General features: G+C 40.5%; 1 protein-coding gene across 5 annotated transcripts in view; it reads right to left on the bottom strand.

Annotated features, from left to right (window-relative positions):
- Window positions 1–19,764, bottom strand: part of PDE4B (phosphodiesterase 4B) — a 543,304-nt gene that overhangs the window by 30,923 nt on the left and 492,617 nt on the right. For 4 of the 5 annotated variants that reach the window (XM_040470524.1, XM_040470523.1, XM_040470525.1 and 1 more), the window contains one exon: window positions 10,673–10,785. In XM_040470524.1, the coding sequence (XP_040326458.1) occupies window positions 10,673–10,785 (113 nt within the window). Of the gene's footprint in view, window positions 1–10,672; window positions 10,786–11,052; window positions 11,434–19,764 lie in introns of those variants that run through there. The other variant, XM_040470527.1, reaches the window with a different exon arrangement.

The following is a 19,764-nucleotide window of genomic DNA, read 5'->3' as shown; positions in this document are numbered from 1 at the left end:
CAATCAAATGGGCCTGTAGGAGTATACTGGAAATTCATATTACCAGTAGATAGTCTAAGTATGTTCCATGAATTTAAATTTTTTGAAAATATGAAAAAAAAAATTCATTTTGAATATACTGTGCCCACTAGTGACGTCATTACCTGTCCGCGTATCTATTAAAAGTCCTCATGTCAACAAATTTCTTAAATGACCAAATCAAGAAGAATTTTGGGGAGAGCTTTTTAAAACAAGATAAACCCTAAATCGACTACCACCAATGAACAAAAGTCTTCATTAGTTTTTCCTCTTTTCTCCTAACCATTAAACAGAAATAGAGCTATGTCTCTGTAATATGTTTTAGTCCTACTACCATAAGCATAGATGGAGTCTCAAAAAATTCAAAACATGATTGTAGGCCTCAAGAGCCTGAAATCTGGAGTAAACATAAATAAAGCCTCAGAGAACTAAAATATTAACTACGATATTAACCAATAAGTTAGGTAAGAGAATGATTTAAAAAAATCTGATCAAAACGATTTTGGCCAGGTTTCAAAAAAGAAAGCCACAAAGTGTGGCATGTCAGGAGTAGGCTCTTAGTATAGGCCTGATGATGTATTTGAGCCAAAGGGAAGTCTTCAAAGCAATAGAATACCAAGAGAAGGATAAAGGTGCGTATCTCTTCATTCTCAAGTTCTCATAAAACTCTTATTTGTATTCTTTTTTTTTTTTAATTTTTTTTAACGTTTATTTATTTTTGAGACGGAGAGAGACAGAGCATGAACAGGGGAGGGTCAGAGAGAGAGGGAGGCACAGAATCTGAAACAGGCTCCAGGCTCTGAGCGGTCACCACAGAGCCCAACCTGGGGCTCGAACTCACGGACCGCAAGACCATGGCCTGAGCTGAAGTTGGACGCTTAGCCGACTGAGCCACCCAGGCGCCCCCTTTTTTTTTTTTTAATTTTTTTTAACGTTTATTTTTATTTGTATTCTTAAGCCAGGTTTTCAATAGATGTTATGATATCAAGTGTAGAGAGGAAGTTGTCAGTCCAGTTTCGATCAATAGGACTTACTTAAAACTTGAGTATCATTTCAATTATGTGAGGATAAAAATGGTAGTCCTGCCCGCCTTTGTAAAATGAGATATTTTTCTGATAGTAAATAAGTACATACATATACATATACACACACATATATACACACAAACATATATAGGTATATACATTGATAATATATACATACATTTTTTAAAGTTTAGTTATTTATTTTGAGAGAGAAGGAGAGAGAGAACAAAAAGGGGAGGGGCAGAGAGAAAGGCAGAGAGAGAGAGAAAAAATCCCAAGCAGGTTCTTCATTGTCAGCGCAGAGCCTGATGCAGGGCTCGAACTCACAAACTGAGATCGTGACCAGAGCCGAAGTCGGACACGCAACCTACAGAGCCACGCAGGCACCCCATACATATATATATATTTTTTTAATTCAGAAACGAAAACAGCAAAAAGTGAAAAAAAAATGCCAAGGGGACTTAAAGTAACTCATTTCAAATACTTCCTGCTAGACTTTGAGCACACAATTTTCAGGAATACTAATTTAGTTCTCTTTACTTGAAGTGATTAAGACATGTATAGCTTTTACTCAAGAAAGGTAATGAGAAGGGCAATGAGAAGGTTAAAGATCAGTGGAAATGATAGAGGGGATGTCCCCCGTCTTAACTGCAATTAGCCTTTTGCTGAAGATGAACAGCAAACTGGATTTGTAATCAGACCTGTATTTTACTACCTTAATCTTCCCTTAATTAACCTTACGACTCTGGAGAAGTCATGTCATAATGAAATTACCTTTCATTTAGATTGTGTTTTATATTTGCAAAGATCTGGAGTATATTAGATTATTTAGTCCTCATCTCTAAAATGAAGTCTTCAAAATCAATGATACTTTAGGTTCTCTTTTAGCCTTAAGTTCTGGGATTTTGTTTAATGCAACCATGTGTGACTATAACTGGAAAGAATATATTTCAATGTTTTTTTGGCTTGATTTACCAACTTTCACCATCCATACTGATCAAAGTCATTAAATAGTTGCCAAATTACCACTTCACCTTGCCCTGTCTAATCAGCTTTGGCACACAGCCTATTTGGTTGAGTTGGAAAGATATTTTTATTCGATGATGACTTCTCTTCTACTGTTTTCTTTCCAAAACAACTCATTAAAATTTACCTCTTCAGATAGCAAATGACAAAACTCTCATCCTAAATCTAAATTTTTTAAATTCATTTAATCACTTTTACGACCTGGTATCTGTACTCAAAGTTCATCTTTACAACTGCTGAAGGTTATAGCATTATGCACTATGCTGTTAGCAAAGAGTGAAGGAAACTTGGCCATTTAAAGTTTTAAAGGTATACTTTCAAGGTTGCCATACATTGAACCACTAAAAAATATAAAACGGTAAAGTTGAGCCATGAAGATGAAATTTATTTTCAATACGTTCACTAAACTTCAGTCTCTGAAGGCTTTAGGTTTCAGAAGTGGTATATTTTTAAGTTGCAAGTAATTAGCAGAAGGAACACAGGACTGATGAGCAGAAACGCATGATTTATAGACTTTAAACTCTGCTCCATAAAAAGAAAAAGACTATCGGGTATTTCTTAAAGAGAAAAAGATTATCAGGCACTTCCCAAAACAGAAACAAAAGAAACAGAAGTTTTACTGTCTTCTTCATTTCTAAATAACTTAACAGTCCTTTCTTTGTGGAAACACTTGGCTACTTTAAAGTAAATCAAACAAAGGAAGTTACAGTAAAATATCCAGGAGACTAAACAGTTTGGCACCAGTTGAGGGAAACATCACGTACAAACGGGCAAGTCAGAGAGGGGCTGACAGGTTCCTGAAAAATGCTAAGTGGAGAGATGTGCTGGGATGCACATCCACTATTGGCATAGTGCCTTCAAGAGCGTGAAATCTATTGACTGTGGCACAAGTCTGCCCGAGTATCTTTGGTTTGGCAAGTCCTGGCTTCCAGAATGCTGATGGATCTCCATTTGCTGAGCACACTCTTACTTAGACGTAAAGTGTTTTGGAAAAATAGCACAAGAGTAAGCTCCACCCCTGGCTTTTCTTTCATAGATAATAATGGCACTGATTTTGGAAGTTTTTCAGATTGGAACACATTCTATCTAAAAGAAAAAAAAAGACACGGAAGAAGTATAAAAAGTGTGAAATAGACATTTATTCCATTAATATATGTAATTCTATTTTTCAAAACTAGTGTTCTGGATTTATATGTGATACTCTAAATATAGTTATCTGATTTGTTTTTCATATGGAATGAAAGGCTCCTCTAAAATGATGTATTTATCAGATATTGATAATATAGTGCTGTCTTATCAGCTAGCCTGAGGTGCAACAGGCAAAGGTAATGTGCCCTCACTTCATTTCTGCTTTATTTTTAAGGATTTGATCATGTGGGGACTTTCAAATGAATTAGCAGAAAGACTGGGGTACATGGATTGGAACTCAATGAAGGAAATGGTTCTGTAAATATCAGTGCAGAAATATTTAAGTTAAGCAAAATAGATTAAAAATCAAACTTATTTCAAAGCACTACACTTTCAAAATCTTTGATTTGTTAAGTTTTCAAAGAGTAAAACTTAGAACACGCAATACACTCTCAATAATGATATGGTTGATAATGGTGTTTGGAGCTGACAGCCAAGAAAGAATTCTTGAGATGTCTTCAGCGCAGAAAGGTGGTTTTATTAAAGCATGGGGACAGGACCCGTGGGCAGAAAGAGCTGCACTGGGGTTGTGAAGAGTGACAGATTGTATACTTTTAGGTTGGGAGGCGGGAAGCGATAGTTAAGTCTCTTAAGGTATTTTGGAAGCAAGGTTTCCAGGACCCTGAGGGGCTAGCTGCTGTTAGGGAAAGGTCATTTATCACTATTGAGTAAAAACTCAGTCATGAGACCCTTCAGATGTATATCAATGGGCCATAAGCTTGGAGTATGATAGCCAACATATATTCTGGGGGATAGAGATAAAGGAAGTTTCCAAAGGAATTTTTATATCTTTAAGTAGACTTACAGGATACTGGGGATTGGGCTAAGACTGCCTTTGCTCTTAGCAAAGTGTCATCATTGAGGCAGCTGAACTCCTCCTAGAGGATGCCACTCTGCCTGTCTCAAGGACTTGCCAACGGGCTGTAAGTTGTAAGGAAACTTAATTTTTTTTCCTTCTGCCTTAGTTTCACACATCAAATAATACAGCTTAGAAATTTCCCTATATTAATTATTGCTACTGAAGCCATTAATGCTCTTCTGTTTCATGGGCTTAGGGCATATACTAGAAAAGATGTAATATATGATGAAATTGCCCCAATTAAATTTGAATGATGTTTTTTTTAAAAAAAGAATAGCTTCTCTCCATTTTCTTTTTATGTTGTGGGGTGAATAAAAAGGGAATTTGGGGGTAGGTTGTCTTTTAAACAAAATTTCACTGTCTTCTCTTAGGCCATGATGGGGAATTTTGGAAACAAATAGATCCTGAATTTAGTAAACTGGTCCACAATAGGCATCAGATAAGTTTAATACCGTTATTCACATTTTTGATGAGTGCTTTACAACCATTTTCTATAACTATGGTTATTCTCCTCCCTCTTCTATGTTAAAAGACACTATTTCCCAGCCAGGAAGATTGAGTTTAAGATTATTAAGGGCTGGTCTGGAGGCCTAGAGGATGGAACCTGCAGACTAGGATTTTGACCTAGACCTAAACAAGCAATGATGTCCAGAGTTAGAAGAATAAGACATTCCCAGAAATGACAAAATTTCCTTGGGAGGGTTATTAAATACTTCTATATGTCTATATTTATCTGTCCCATTGGGATCAATGACGGTGAGTCAGATGGCCCTGAGTGTGAATCCTGCTCTCTTCTTTACCCTAGGCAATTTAATTCAACTCTTTAAATCTCACTTTACTGTAAAATCAAGATAATAATATATCTATTCCAAAGGGCTGCTGAGAGTATTAATGACAGAATGTCAGTAAGGAGCTTAGCACATGTCTGCACACATACACTTGTAAAAGGAGTTTGGTTGTCTATTACTGCCCCAACAACAAACACAAAAGCTGCAGGAGACCATGGAAATAGCCTTCTCCAACTGTTTTGTTTTGTAGATAAAGAAAGGCAAGGTTTCAAAATGATTTGACTGTTTGAGATAATGTCCCTCAATGCAGGCATAGCTAGAACTCAAACTCATGGCTTGTACCTGTAGGCTCTCTTCCCTTTGCTGCCTCCAGTTCTATATACATCTGGGAGGAAAGTGAGAAAAGTTGGATGGAAAATATTCGAGTGCCCCACTTGGCCGTCAGAACTGATTTTCATTCTAGTCTGCCCTCTAATCCGGGTCAACTCTGGCATTCATGAGGCCACATATGTAAGTTTAGATAAATAGATAAAGATACAATTCGAGCTACCTCCAATACTCCCACCTCGACAGACACCCCTTCCTAGCAGCTTGGAAGGCCAGCATGAAATGTGCATTCCTGGTCATAGCAGTGCAGGGGGGACCTAGCTCCTGGCCCACGCCCTGTCCCATTTCTTCTCCACGGAACCCATGTGCAAGCTTTTGTGCACCCTCTGCCACAGCCTGCATGTTCAAGTTCCTCCCACACACCTCTTCCAAGCCGGACTGCTGCCTCTTGGCTACTCCTTGGGCCTAAGGGTGTGAATTCCTGCAACATATTTAGGAAAGAGGCCTGTACAGGCCCTGGAAGTGGGTTCAGAGCCATTGGGTAGAGAACATACGGGGCCCATCGGATGCAGTGTAGTCTGGAGCAGGAAGCACAGCTGCCTGTTAGCCCGCCTGCCTTCTCACCTCCTGGAGCAGAGCGTAGCGGGAGGAAGACCAGGCTAGGGCCCTCTTAAAGCAAAGGGTCCTGGGAAAGGACCCCTCTTGCCCTAAGCGTGGCAATGCTGTAGTCCTATCATTTAACTTTGGGCAAAAGTGGAATTAATCCCCTTCAGTAATTGGTCACCTGCCTATCACCTTCCTGACCGAGCTCTAAGGTGAACCTGTTGACCAACACAATCTATTTCCTGTATGGTTCTTCTGGATCCAACATGTCTCATATTTATCAATTTTTCAGTTAAATAGAAAAAAGGACTCACCCAATTACAGGGCAACCAGCCTATCATGATCACATTCCAGTAGCATGCAGCTTGGATCCCAGGTGGCTCCAAGCTGGTGGAATCAATATGAGTTTATTCTCTCCCACCCAAGAGCACAGGCAATTATTTGCCTTTACAAAGGTTCAGTAGTTCAGTACTCTGGTATGGACACACCTGAAGAACCGGAAAAATAAACCTGCATAGCCAGAAGGACTCACTTCCCCTGTGATGCTATCTGCAGCTATCTCCATGAGGCCTTCAGAGAAAAAAGACCTTCTATCTCCCATTCCTATCTTACAGATTTCCTTAGCAAACACTGACTGAAGTGCTGGGTCCTGCTCCTTCATTCTAAAGAGACTACTAGTATTAAGGAGGACGGCTCTTTTCAACAATGAAACATCTATTTTCACCTTTGTCCCACACATAAAACAGCCTTGGGGGGCCAAGCTAGCCAAGAAAAAAAAGGATAATGGAGATGTTTGTGGGGAAGTTAGGAGAGCAATAAGTTGCTTGAACATAGCTCCTTGCTAAATACCACAGCATGTTCATCTTTTGAAAAACATTCAACATACTGGGTATAAATGATCCCTCTGAAAACTTTCACCCGAAAAGTTTAGGCGAGAGACTCCACTTCTCAGTCAAAGCTCCCTTTCCTTGTCATTCACAGCTACGCCTGACTGGGATTGTTTTGTGCAGGTCCTTCCTCAGCTACTGTTGTTGCAACTCTGTACTTTTCTGACTGAGTCTGTCAGGAAGGAGACAGGAAATTCTAGTCACCCGCACAGCAGCTGTGCCATTCCTCCTATCCTCCTCCAATGACGTCGGTTGGCTTTGGTGACACGAGGTCAGGAACTGAGCCACAGTGAAGGTCAGGAAGATAGGTCAGTGTTTATGCCGTTGTTGGGCCGGGGATCCTGCTGAGGCTATTTGCTTTCTTCCTTGCTATACTGTTTCTCTTTCCGTTCCTCTTTTTACACGGCACAGCCAAAGCATCCTGTTTTCAAAACATCTGACTGTTTTGCCACTGAGGAACTCATGCTCTGATGCATTTCGCTGAAGTGTATGACAATTCTTCTAATTCAAGAGGTGATAAGAGTTGAAACAAAAATTAATGAACAAGTCTAAGAAGCCAATCTGTTGTTAGAGAAAACAGCTCTAACATGTCTAACTGAACCTGGGCTGCTGGCAGAAGGCTCCCTTGACATTCTTTTCATCTTGAAAAACAATGTCATTGCCTCATAAAACGGCTTCATTTATTTCATCTTGTCATTTTTGGGAAAAATAACCTACCGTATTATCCCACCTGGCTGCATCTTTCTCTGTAATTCTGGAATTCCATTTGGCCTGGGGCCAGCATTAAGGGATGAGGGAAACTGGGGCCAAGGAGAAGTCTATGTTTCTAGAAGTCACAGAAACAGTTCCTTGTCTAACTCTCAGGCTCTGAAGCACACTTGGGAAAGCCAGTTATAATCTTTGATGTCCCAATTTTCTTCAAAATACAAAAGGGTGAAGAAAAAAACAATAAACACACAACCCTACCCAGATGGGTAAATATGAAAGACTGCTTCCTTTTTCTCTACTAGACACAGTCAATGCTCAACCATTTGCATGTTCCCAGACACCCCCAACATAAAACACTGGTTTTCCCATCACCACTGTTGAGTCGGTAAAAACTCAGTAATCGCTTAACTGATCAGAACTAAGGACCCATAATTTTTGCAAAGATGCAGTAAATGCTATCAACAAGTTATCGTTTATTAATTATTACTACACATCAGGTGCCTTGCTGAAGGTTTCAGATGCACTATCTCATTAAATCTTTGCAGTAACCCAGTAAGGTAGGGTACCACTTTTACACTTTGTACCTGTTTTACAGATGAGAAAATTCAGTCTTAGAACAGTTAAGTAAGTTAGCCAAGGTCAAGTAGCTAGTCAATGATAGAGACAGGATTTGAACTATGATCTTTTGACTCCAAAGCCTATGCTTTTCACATACTTCCCTGTATAGAACATCTTCAGACTCACTTCCAAGTCTATCAACTCAGAGATTTGCCAAGACTGCCAAAAATGACCAGATACAACTACATAGGCGTGATAATGATAATGATGATGATGACTGTATTTTTAAACAGTGACTTGGATGGAATGTTCAAATAATTTCAACCACATTTAAAAATAAATGTGGAATTTTATTTTTACCACAAATAATTCAATTCCCAGAAAATGGATACAGATCAATTTCTTTTTGGTGGCCACAAAATATTTTTATTATATTATATTATATTATATTATATTATATTATATTATATCATATTATATTATATGTGCCACAGATTAAGCCTTACCTGAAACAATTATCTGGCTAATCAGGATTCTGGGGGGAAAAAGGTCACTGAGTGAATAGAAAGAGAAGGAGATCTTTTTACAAATGAAATTGACTTTGGCTGTCAGCTGAGCATTATTCATCTACTGGATAATTGCTTTGCCCTACAACCTCTCCACTGCACATATCAAAAATAGGTGAAACTGCATGCCTTGTCCTTAAGCTAACTGTGTCAGCATTAAGGTTTAGCCCTTTCTTTAGGGTTAGCTCTATTCAGCTTTCATTGCTTCCTGCACAGGATACCATAAAGGAGGAACGGAAGCCTTAAACGATTGGAATTCTCACCGGGACCCACACAGTCTTTGGTCTTAGAGCCTTATTGACCATTACACTGATTAGGAACAATTTGTAAATACATTTGTAAAATAATGTGTCATTTCAGCACTCCAGACACAGACCTGGTTAGAATTTATAAGGCATCAACACTCCAAATGAAAAATAAGGACAATTTGCATTTTCTCAATGTATACTCTTTCTGTTCCCTGGAGTTAGTTGTCTACTTTATCTTAGTAACTCAAGAAGAAAGTTCAGCATGTTTTTTATGGTGAAAGCTGCTAAAAAACTACTCCTAAATATTGGACCTACATCTTGTATGGGCATCAATGCTCACAACATGCAGTGAACAAAGGATCTGTTAATGCTCCGAAGCAGGCTAAAGCATGTGTGAAAATCTTTCTACTTGGAGTCCAGTGTGCTTTAGAGAAGTTACACAGTTAAGCCCTCCTCGTGGGGAAGCAGTTGGTCAAGCTTACAACAGCCTGGAAAATCCCAGAATTTAGTTTTCAGTTGAGAACTTCAGAAAAAAGTCAGTAAATAGTTAAATCTCAAAACTTTTCTTTTGTTTTTCCAACTTGAATCTGAACTACAATTTGAGAAAGAGACTTATTTTATTTTTTGCCCTTTCATTAACCAAGAAACAAGAGTTAAGAAGAGTCTATCCCCACACTCCCAGGCCCCTTGAAGACCTCCTAAGGACACAGGGCTCCCGGCACTCAGATCCCTTGAGCAGGAGTCAGTAAGCCTTGACAGGAAGGTGATACTTTTAACGTCAGAAAGAGGGAGGAGGGACACACATTCACCAGGGAACCTCAGGGCTGGAAAGGGCATGTTGGCAGGTGTGGAGCAAAATCTCTTCCCAGCACCAGAACCGTAAGATAGGAAGACAATTCTTCAGGCTAAGATGATTGGGGATTCTTAAGATATACACTTATAAAGGCGTAGTGTTAAAGCTTTCCACAAAAACCAACAACAATAAATATATACATACATACACACACATCATACATATTTATAAAGTTAACATTCTCCAAGGGGGGGAACAAACAAACAAAAAGCAACAACTCTCACTACATAAATTAGCACTCTAAATCCAGGTGTTAATTAAACAAATGATACAATGACAGATAATTAAAACTCTTCAACACTAAGTTTTGTCTGGGGATTGTAAGTAAAACTATTTCTTCGCAGTATGGGTGGAAGTTAATCTCAAATAAGTCCACTTTGAAAAGCAGCAAACTTTTAAAAATAACTTTCTTTTTTGGGAGACAGAGTATATTCTTTCTTTCTTTCTTTCTTTCTTTCTTTCTTTCTTTCTCTCTTCTTTTTAATCTTAGGTCATGCCAGCATCACAAAAGAAATGTTAGAGAATCCCAGAATGTCCTTCTGAGAAGAATTTCAGAATTAATAGAACTTCAGGGAGAACCATTCTCTCCATTGATACATGGAGATCACATTATTTTCTTGTTCAAAAAAATATGTCTAACACCTGGTTGCAATGCAGCGTGTTACCATTTTACCCTATGAATTCATTCAGATTTTATCTTCCTGACAGCGGTTTTTCTTTTTTAAAGGATTTTCATTTGTACAGTTAATAAGCACCTCTCCCCTTAAACAAATTCCAAACTACATCACTAACAAAGAAGTTTGGTTTCTGGGCATGAAAGCGGATGGAGGATTTTTAACTTTTGCTGCAGCATCAAGACACCAGAAAAGTGTGGCACTTGGGGACAGAACCCTCCGAGGCAGGCTCAGCAAACTCGTTCTCACGCCGCGTCCTCGGATGCACCCCAGGCTGCAGGCAGAGGCCGGGGGGAGCCCAGGAGCCGCCGGGGAGCTTAAGTGAATAAACGGTCACCCCTTACCTTGTTAGAAGCCATCTCACTGACAGAGCGGTAGGTCTGGATGGTCTCTAGCTGGTCTAAGCACCAGTCCAATTCCTCCAGCGTTTCCATTGCTAATTTTTGATAAGATTCTTCTGCAAACAAACACACAGGCATGTAGTTAGGCTGGAGCGGCTGCAGGCTGTCCATAGCCGAGTCCCCGCCGCCGCCGCTGATTCCGGAGCTACTGAAGGTGGCCCCGTGCTCCTTCATTATTTGCGCGCTGACTCCTTCCTTCCAGCTCTCTCCACCAGGAGAACAAATCACCGCGGTGCTCTGCCTGGGGTGGCTGGTGCCAAGTTTTCACCACCATCCCCCCCCCCCACCTCACCCCTCGCTTGGATGAGGTGTCCCTGATCTACCAAGAAACTTCCTCCGAGGAAGAAGGCGGGGAAACATCTCTTAGAGGCTCATCTGCATACATGTGTCCTAAAACTAAAGGCAGAAGCAGTGAGTTTTCTCAGGCTCTCTCTGCCTTAGTCATCCCGGGGCTCTTCAGGGTGCGTGATGTCATTTCTGAGGGTTTGCAGTCTGGAGGAGAAATGAGGAAAGCATTTTCTCATTTGCTTTTCTTCTAAATGAAACATTTGGGCGCGGGGCTGGGAGGGGGTGCCGCTGACAGTGACTTTGGAAGTCTAGGCAGTCATTCATTCAGGGGGATGTGTACATGTTGGAGACTTGTAATTCAGCACACATTGACCCGCACTAGCAAGAGGTGTAGGCTAGTCTCCCCTCTTCTGAATCTCTCCTTTAAGATGAAGTTTCCCTGATAAGACTTCTGTCTAAGAGAAACTGGAGTTTTACGGGAACACGTTTATTGGCCTGGAGTCTCAGCTCTTGTTATACTAAACAAAGCTAAAACTTCTCTTCTGCCACTGCCAGGGTCACAGGGAAATTCTGAACCGGACTTTCAGGTGGAGCCAGATGTGAACACTGCAGATTTTCACTTTGATTAAAGCCAGGGGCTGTGCTTTGTGGTGGTGGGACTCTAGACTTTCTGGAAATATTTCTCAGTAGTCCATTAAAAAATGTTGTCTTCAAGATCATACTTTTGCTGGATAATAAAGATCTTTCTGAATGTTCAAAACGTGTCCTTCCATACCCAAGAGTCTAATATTCAACATTATTGACTTAAGCACTCTATGTTAATAAACACGGAATTGACTTTATAAATGCTAGATGGATTAATGATGCAACAGTTATAAAAGTCAGCCAGACTCTCCTGCATACATGACTGGTTTTGAGGGGAACAGCATTCATTAATTCTATCAAGCTTTCTGGAAAGCGGGCACACAACAGGTGCTAATAAAATTTAAAAATCTTGTGTGGACTTCTATTACAGAAAAGATTCCACACATTCCTGTCACATTTAGAATATATTTTTCATATGTTCGTACAGAAATCCAAGGGAGACCACATAGCCTCTTATTGTTACTTGAATAATTCTGTGTGTGTGAGACATTCATACTAAGTAGGAAGCAGAAAAGAGAATGAGTAAAAGAGTGATTCCAACGGACTAGAATCACTTGATCGCAGACGCACATTTCAAAGAATAGATCTTTCATTTATCCCTCAAATACACAGACGCTACGATAACGAGGGGTTAAAATTCAATATCCTGTATGTCATACTTAAAAAGCCACAAAACCATTGGAGGTGACTTCCTCTATTTTTTTCACACTCCACAAAAATGTGCAGACAAGAACTGAGGCGTTTTTAGTAAAACTCATTTCAAGCCAGACTTACACATCCCTTCCCTCCTTCCCCCTTCAATTTTGTTATGCTGCTTCAACAGGCAGAAGCTCCTCACTTACTGTCTAGGGTGTCCAACACACCCCCTTGTCTCCTCTATTTCCTTCCAGAGGATCACTTCTTCCAACGAAGCTTTCCCTGAAATGCCAGAACCCCCCCCCCCCCATCCTCTTTCCCAGCCTCTTATCAGAGACAAGGTCCAACCATTTCCCAGCTACTTGGGCCTTACTGCCATCATGTCTTCCATATCGCAACTTGTGGTTCTCAGTAACTAAGATGCTCAGAGCCTTTTGAATTGGCCGATATGCAACATGACCATGAGATGATCTATCACATTTCTCCTTCATGAAGAGGGAAAAAAGGGATCCAATTTCCACTCTGGGCTGACAAAGGAAATACAATAATCGTAACAGCAGAAGGACTAGGAAGAAGGAGGACTCTTCAAAGATCCAGCAGTAAAGGGTTACCTCCACAGCTCATTCACTATTACCCAGAACAAGCACATCTGAGCTCCTAGACTTAGTACAGTCGTGAGATCCCAGTGACTGGCCAATGGATATGATAGACCCTTACTCTACTGCCCTTTCTTATTCTGGTCAGCTACAATATTTTTAAGTGAGAACTTTTGTGAAGTTAGTGTTGTAATTAGTGAGAATTTGCTCCTTTCCAGACTGTTAATCTATAGTTAAAACTCGGTTTGTGTCTCATTCTGCACCCTTTTTATCACAGTAACTAACGCAGGCTGCACAGATGTCAGAGTGGGCTAAGTATATGGGCATCAACCCCCTGCTACCTCTGGGGAAAGCCAAAGGAAAGGACCAGTGATGCTCAGGACTGGCTTCCACACTATAACTTCTGATTCTAGCACCGGATCCAGTGCTTGGTACCTACCGGATACTCAGTAAGTACTCAGAGGAATGCCCAAGCAGCCTGCAACTGTCTAGAGATTTGCATATCTAGAGACTGAATGGTGCATCTGCAGTCCTGTGGGAAGAGCAACAGCTTTGGAGTGAGACTCACACATTTAGAGTTTCTCTTCTGTTTCCTATGTGATCCTGGGCCTCAATTTCCTACATCTTAAAATAAAGATGAGAATATTTACCTCTTAGTTCTTAGCAGATTATCAATGCATCGGAACACAACTATTAATGGTAATCAAAGTAACCCAAAGGCCTGGCATTTGGGAGTAGGGAAGAATAGGAAGGGAGAGAGAGGAAGTGTGAACTCCACAAAGGGTTTTATGGCCAGGATCAGCTACATAATTTTCAGGGTCCAGTGCAAAATGAAATTGCAGAGCCCCTTATTCAAACAGCAGGAAAAGTGCTGTTGAAGGTAATAAAATCATGAAGTTTTTTTTTTTTTTCTTTCTTCTGGAGTCTCTCTCTCTGAGCTATCATGGTAGTACTTTGTTTTTTGTCTTCTGTTTAAAAAAAACCTTTTATTTTAAAATAACCCTAGATTTAGGAAAAAGTTGCAAAGCTAATGTAGAGAGTTTCCACATACCACACATTTATATTTCTCTATTGTTAGCATCTTACGTTATTATGGCACATTTATCACAATTAATGAATGGCATGGTGTTTTTTATTTACTCTGTAATATTGTGTTTCCTTGGGCATGAGGATACTATGAGGAGAGTGCAGACCCTCACAGGATTCCAGGCCCTACATCCTGTGACTTAGGGCAAGACAGAGCTCACAAGTCGCTGGGGTACCCCTATCTGCCAGCTGCCAAACTGATGTGCTGTGCCCCAGACAGGGGCAGGCTCTGGGGAAGTCAGACACTTCCTTTCCCCACAGTACCAATGCCCCACTCCACAGCAGACAGGTGGCCCCTAAGGGCATGACAAGGTCTGCACTGGGGCGTACTAGATACCCAGGGCAGGGGTGGGCAAGAGGCTCACCCCACCAAGACATGGCGTCTGTCTACCATGGTATAGCCATGCCAGCCCAGGCCAGGGATGGCTGCTACCATGTCCCATCTGAGATTTTGCAAGGCACACGTGCCCAACTCAGACCCTCTCTGCACATGCACCTAGGCCCCCTCTGGGAATGGGTGGCAAGGGGAGGGATGCTGGATGAGTCCTGGGGTGCCAGGGATCAGGGAAATAGTGGGCTGAGAATAAGTCTAGGGGAGGCAAACAAGTGACAGAAAGAAGGTGGGACAGCGTATGAGCCAAGGCTCTAAGTCACTGGAGTATACTCCATTTCCCCATCAGACTTCATTTACAAAACACAAGATCAAAAATAAAATTATCATGCGTTTCCAGGCAGCAACTATGGGGCCCTGCTGGATGTGGGGCTCTATGCCTCTTGCCCAGGTTGCATGCCCACGAAGTTGGTCATTTCCTGTCTTGCAAAAATGGCTCGGAGAAGGAACAATGCTTAATACCACAGAAGCAAGTCTCAAGGGGATAAGAGCAGGTGATGGGACCATGTATGATCATGGGGTTGACACTATTTATCAAAAATCTCCAAAGGGAAGAGGAGCAGGGAGAACCAACCTCCTGTTCTTCCCTTCTTTCCCTCTTTCCCTCTAATAAGAGAGGCAAAGGGAGATTCACTTTCTCTTACAGGTCTGGTAGGTATTACATTCGACCCTGAGAAACAGGAAGAGAGAATGAGTGAATAATTATAGCCAATATTAATCTGGTAATAATATGTGGCATTCATAAAGCCCTCTTCTCAAAAGAGTTCCAAGCACACTACTCATTTATCCTTGCAACATGTCCGTGATAGCCACTGGAGAGGTATGATTATCTCTAAATTACCTTAAGGCACAAGCCAAGAAGTCAGAGGTTAAATTAGTAGAGCAAGATTCCTGGCAAGACCATTTCTTGGTCTGTGAAATAGATTCAGCTCCACGCGGAAAATGCGTGGATTCCTGGAAATGCTGATTTAAAGTGGAATCTTACCGTTGGATATTTTCTATTTAAAATTGTGTAATTGCCTTCTTAAATGTGGTCACTTCTTGAGTCTCCTCTTCCCTTTTCTGATGTACCTAACGCAGTCATTAGCACACAGAGGCTGTGCAACATTTACTCAGGAGACCTGGTATGGTTCTGGTCCTTTATCTTGCTTCAGTGGCTGACATAAGGCAAGTTACGCAAGATTGCTGAGACTAAATTTCTTTATCCGGAGAATGAGGGTAAAGATACTTACCCTATTCTCACAGGGGAGGTAGAATAGGAGGATACAGACAAACCAGACTGTAAACCTTTAAGTATGATGCATACTTGATAAATATCACATTTATTATTACAGATGGGATATAGGTGCACTAGAGAAAATTAGAAAATTATGGAGAAACAAAAATTTGAAGTGATAAAAATGTCACATTTTTACTAAGCTCACTATTATTAATCCTTTTGTGCATATATGTTCATGCATGTTTGTGGTGATCACACTATACAAACCGTTAACATTCATTTTTTTCAGTAATGATCTTCCCTTTTCTGTTTTAGTAATTTCCCAATTCAGCTAATATCTAGCCTACACTCTAATTTCCCCAGTTTTTTTCACACAAATCTAGTAGAAATGTGTGTGTGTGTGTGTGTGTGTGTGTGTGGGGAGAGAGAGAGAGAGAGAGAGAGAGAGAGAGAGAGAGAGAGATGGGTGTTGGAAAAGACAGACCCAGAAGTCTGAGAAATCTCAGTGGCCACAAAGAGCTGGCTCCTCATAGCTGGAAAATATGGAAATAGATTTTAACAGTAATGAAGTAATGAAGTCAGTGGCCCAGCTGGTAACAAACCTCAGGTGCGCCAAAGGTTAGCTCCACACTCAGTGCAGTAAAGTGTTATTACCTCACTGGTCTGGAAAAAGTAGACAGGGGCCATTTACACAACTATATCATTTAAACTTTGAAACCCTAAGTCCTATCACCCTTAACAGAGATGAGAAGTTGGCAAGTGAAAACATCACATTCCAGCCCAAATATAAATTTTCTATAAACAGCATCTCAATGCAATTTTTTATTGAGGTACAAATGACATACAAAAGAGCTGTGCATATGTAATGTGTACATCTTGATGAGTTTGAAGATAAGCATACACCTGTGAAACTGTCACCATAAACAACATCATTAATTTAACCATCACCTCTCAAAGTTTCCTCCCTCTGTGTGTGTGTGTGACGAGAATATTTAACAGAAGACCTACCTTCTTAACAAATGTTTAAGTATATGATACATTATTAACTATATGCACCATGCTATCCAGTCGTCTTTAGGACTTACTTACTTTGCATATCTTAAACTATGCACTTTTCTACGAACATCTTCCCAATCCCCTTTTCCTCAGCCCATGGTAACTACCATCCTACTCTCAGCTTTTACGTTTTTTACTATGTTAGATTCCTCATATAAGGGATCATTCTAAATGCAATTTTAAGATAGCTCCGTATGTATCAGAAACATATCCATCAAGGGGCACCTGGGTGGCACAGTGGGTTAAGTGTCCGACTTTGGCTCAGGTCATGATCTCACGGTTCGTGAATCTGAACCCTGCATTGGGCTCTCTGTTGTCAGTATAGAGCCCGCTTTGGATCCTCTAGGCCCCTCTCTCTCTCTCTCTCTGCCCCTCCCCCACTCAGTCTCTCTCTCTCTCTCTCTCTCTCTCTCTCTCTCTCTCTCTCTCTCTCTCTTTGTGTGTACCTCAAAATAAATAAATAAACTTAAAAAAATGCAACATATCCATCAAGTCATTCTACTTTCTACTCAAAGAAAGCACATAGAAAAGAAATGTAAATAATCTTTTATTTAACAGTGTCACACAATCAAACTCTTCCCAGTAGAGAAGGTGGTAGTTATTCATAAGGCTATGTAGTGGTTAAACCAATTAGAACAACCGCCACATGTAACAACAAGGATGGACCTAATAAACATAAATGTCAAGCAAAAGAAACCAGATATTGCAAAGCACATAAAAATGGGATTCAATCTAAATAATGTTCAAAAGCGGCAAAAGTGAATCTATGATATTAGAAGTCCAGATGTTAGTTACTGTGGAGGGCTAGTGACTGGAAGGGACTTAAGGACAGGCTCCTATGGGGCTGGTAATGGTCCATTTCTTGCTTGGACTACTCATTACCTGAGTGTGTTCATTTCATGACAATTCACTGACTCCTATTCTTGTTATTTGTACACTGTTCTCCATCTTTCTGATTTTCTTATGCATGCTTTCTACAGATAATCCCCATCTAGGGAAGCCCATTTACAAAAACAAAGAACAGGATTTCTAAAAAAAACAAAGGCAAAAACAAAAAACAAAAACCCACCACATTTCCTTTCCTTTTGTTCAACATAACTTGAATATGTCTGAAAAACAGCCCCCCAAATAGGTTAGTTTTATATTGCATAGACCAGGATGCTCCTACTACCTCAAAACCCAGTGGAACCCATTGGAGTCTGACTCAGATGTTTATAAATCTTGACTTTGCCACTCATTCACTAGGCGTGTAACCTTAGACAAGGTGAGCAGCCCGAGCCTCTGTTTCTTTACCTGTGAAACAGGAAGACAGCATAAACTAGCTGTGAGAATGAATGGAAGCGACATATGCCAAGTGTTCGGTATAGTGCTTGGCACATGTCAGGAAATTTCTTTTGCCTCCCCACCCGCTCCCAGAGTGTCGCTCCCACTGTATGACCTCAGACAGGAGCTGCCTCTTGGCTAGGTTAGAGTTTAGTGGTGTTCACTTCTAAATGTAGACCTGGCCTGATATATCATTCTGCTTTCACCAAATCTGACACACCAGGTCAGTGGACTTTCAGAAGTAGAGAATTGTACAAGAAAACTGTTTGTTCCTTTATTCATTCCACAAAATTCCACTGAGAGTCTAGTACATGCCCAGCATGATGCTAGGTGCTGGGGTTTACAACAATGAACAAGACATGGTCCACTGCATTGAATAACTGTATAAGAAACGCCTTTCCCATTCTCCAAAATGGTTAGTCTGTGCAACCGGGTGCCTTTGCAGCTTCCTCCCCTCCCCTGCCCCCGCCCCAAATTTATACAGTGCCTTGGTGAAAATTAGAAAAATGTGCCCTCTCTTGGCAGATGTAGCCCTAGGACAGAAAGCTTGGGAAGTGACGCATGGGATGAATTGATGAGCTCTCCTCATCACCTGGCTGAGTACCTTTGATCAGTACCCAAACTACACAATGACCTTATGCAATGGCCGGGTGGCACATGGATGTGGGGGCAAGCTAGCATGAAGCTTTCCCCCATATTACTGGGCGTGCTCTGTAAAAGCAGAGCACAGAACTGAGTCACAGCAAAAATCCACACTCTTAACCTCAAAACAAAGCAAACCCTTGACATTGAAAGGAAAGTATCCTCAGACCTTCCCTAGCTCTTAATTTGTGAATACCATAATAACTTAAATAGCATTAAATAGGCCTCTACAAAATAACTTAAAATTTTAACTTGATAGACTAATTATTACCTTTAAATACAGTTTTTGTTTTTGTAGACAAAACTTCTAAAGCAAGGGCTCCACAGGGAAAAAAATATGAAAGAAGTCGTTCATCAGGAAAACTAAGAGACCACTCTTCTGATCCTTGGAAGTGAGAAGTGTGTATTAATTGGATTCTCTGTATTCAGCTTATGACTCTAGCTTTATCCACAAGCTTCTAGCCCTGTAGATGTCCTCTCTAGGTTCTTTGTGCCTTGATGTTAGCAGGCTTATTTCATTCCTCTGTTGCTCCTCACAGTGTAATAAGTGTTTGTTAAAATGCAAAATAGTTTCATACATATGGAAATCAGCCTCTCTTTATTTCAAGGTAGCAGGCTGGGGCTATTGGCCTGTTTATTTAGTGGCCTTGGTTATGATTTTTTTCCTCCTTACATTAGCAATACTTTTCATTGTATGTTTTTATGTCCGAAGGTATTTATTTTCTTTTGATGAATACTTGTAAATGAAATGTACCTGTTAGAGTGCAAGATTTCAAGAAGGCATGTTGCTTTAACCTGGAGTAAAGCATTCTTAGAACAAATCACCAAAACTGGAGGACATTTCTACATTCTGTAACAGAGTGCTTCCAAAGGCAGTTTGTAAGCCCTATGTGGCCTTTCTCTAGGCAGGATTTTGTTAATGTGTCTTTATAAATATGGAACTTTGAAATTGCACATGACAGGGATTTCACTGTGGGTGGATTCATGGAAGAAGAGGTTCACTGCCCTCAAGAGAAATAACAGTGAAAAGTAGGTCATTTTGATGCTGTTTTCTTTAGCAAACTCCTCTAAGACTGCAAGTTAAAAAAAAAACCTCCAATCACAACTAGATTTTATACATATACCTTGATAGTTTACCAAGTGCTTTCATCCC

The sequence above is a fragment of the Herpailurus yagouaroundi genome, unplaced genomic scaffold, assembly GCF_014898765.1.
Source record: "Herpailurus yagouaroundi ecotype Mexico unplaced genomic scaffold, PumYag 77, whole genome shotgun sequence".
NCBI lineage: Eukaryota > Metazoa > Chordata > Mammalia > Carnivora > Felidae > Herpailurus > Herpailurus yagouaroundi.
Note: the sequence above shows the minus strand (reverse complement) of the source record. Positions and strands in the feature narration are given on the sequence as shown.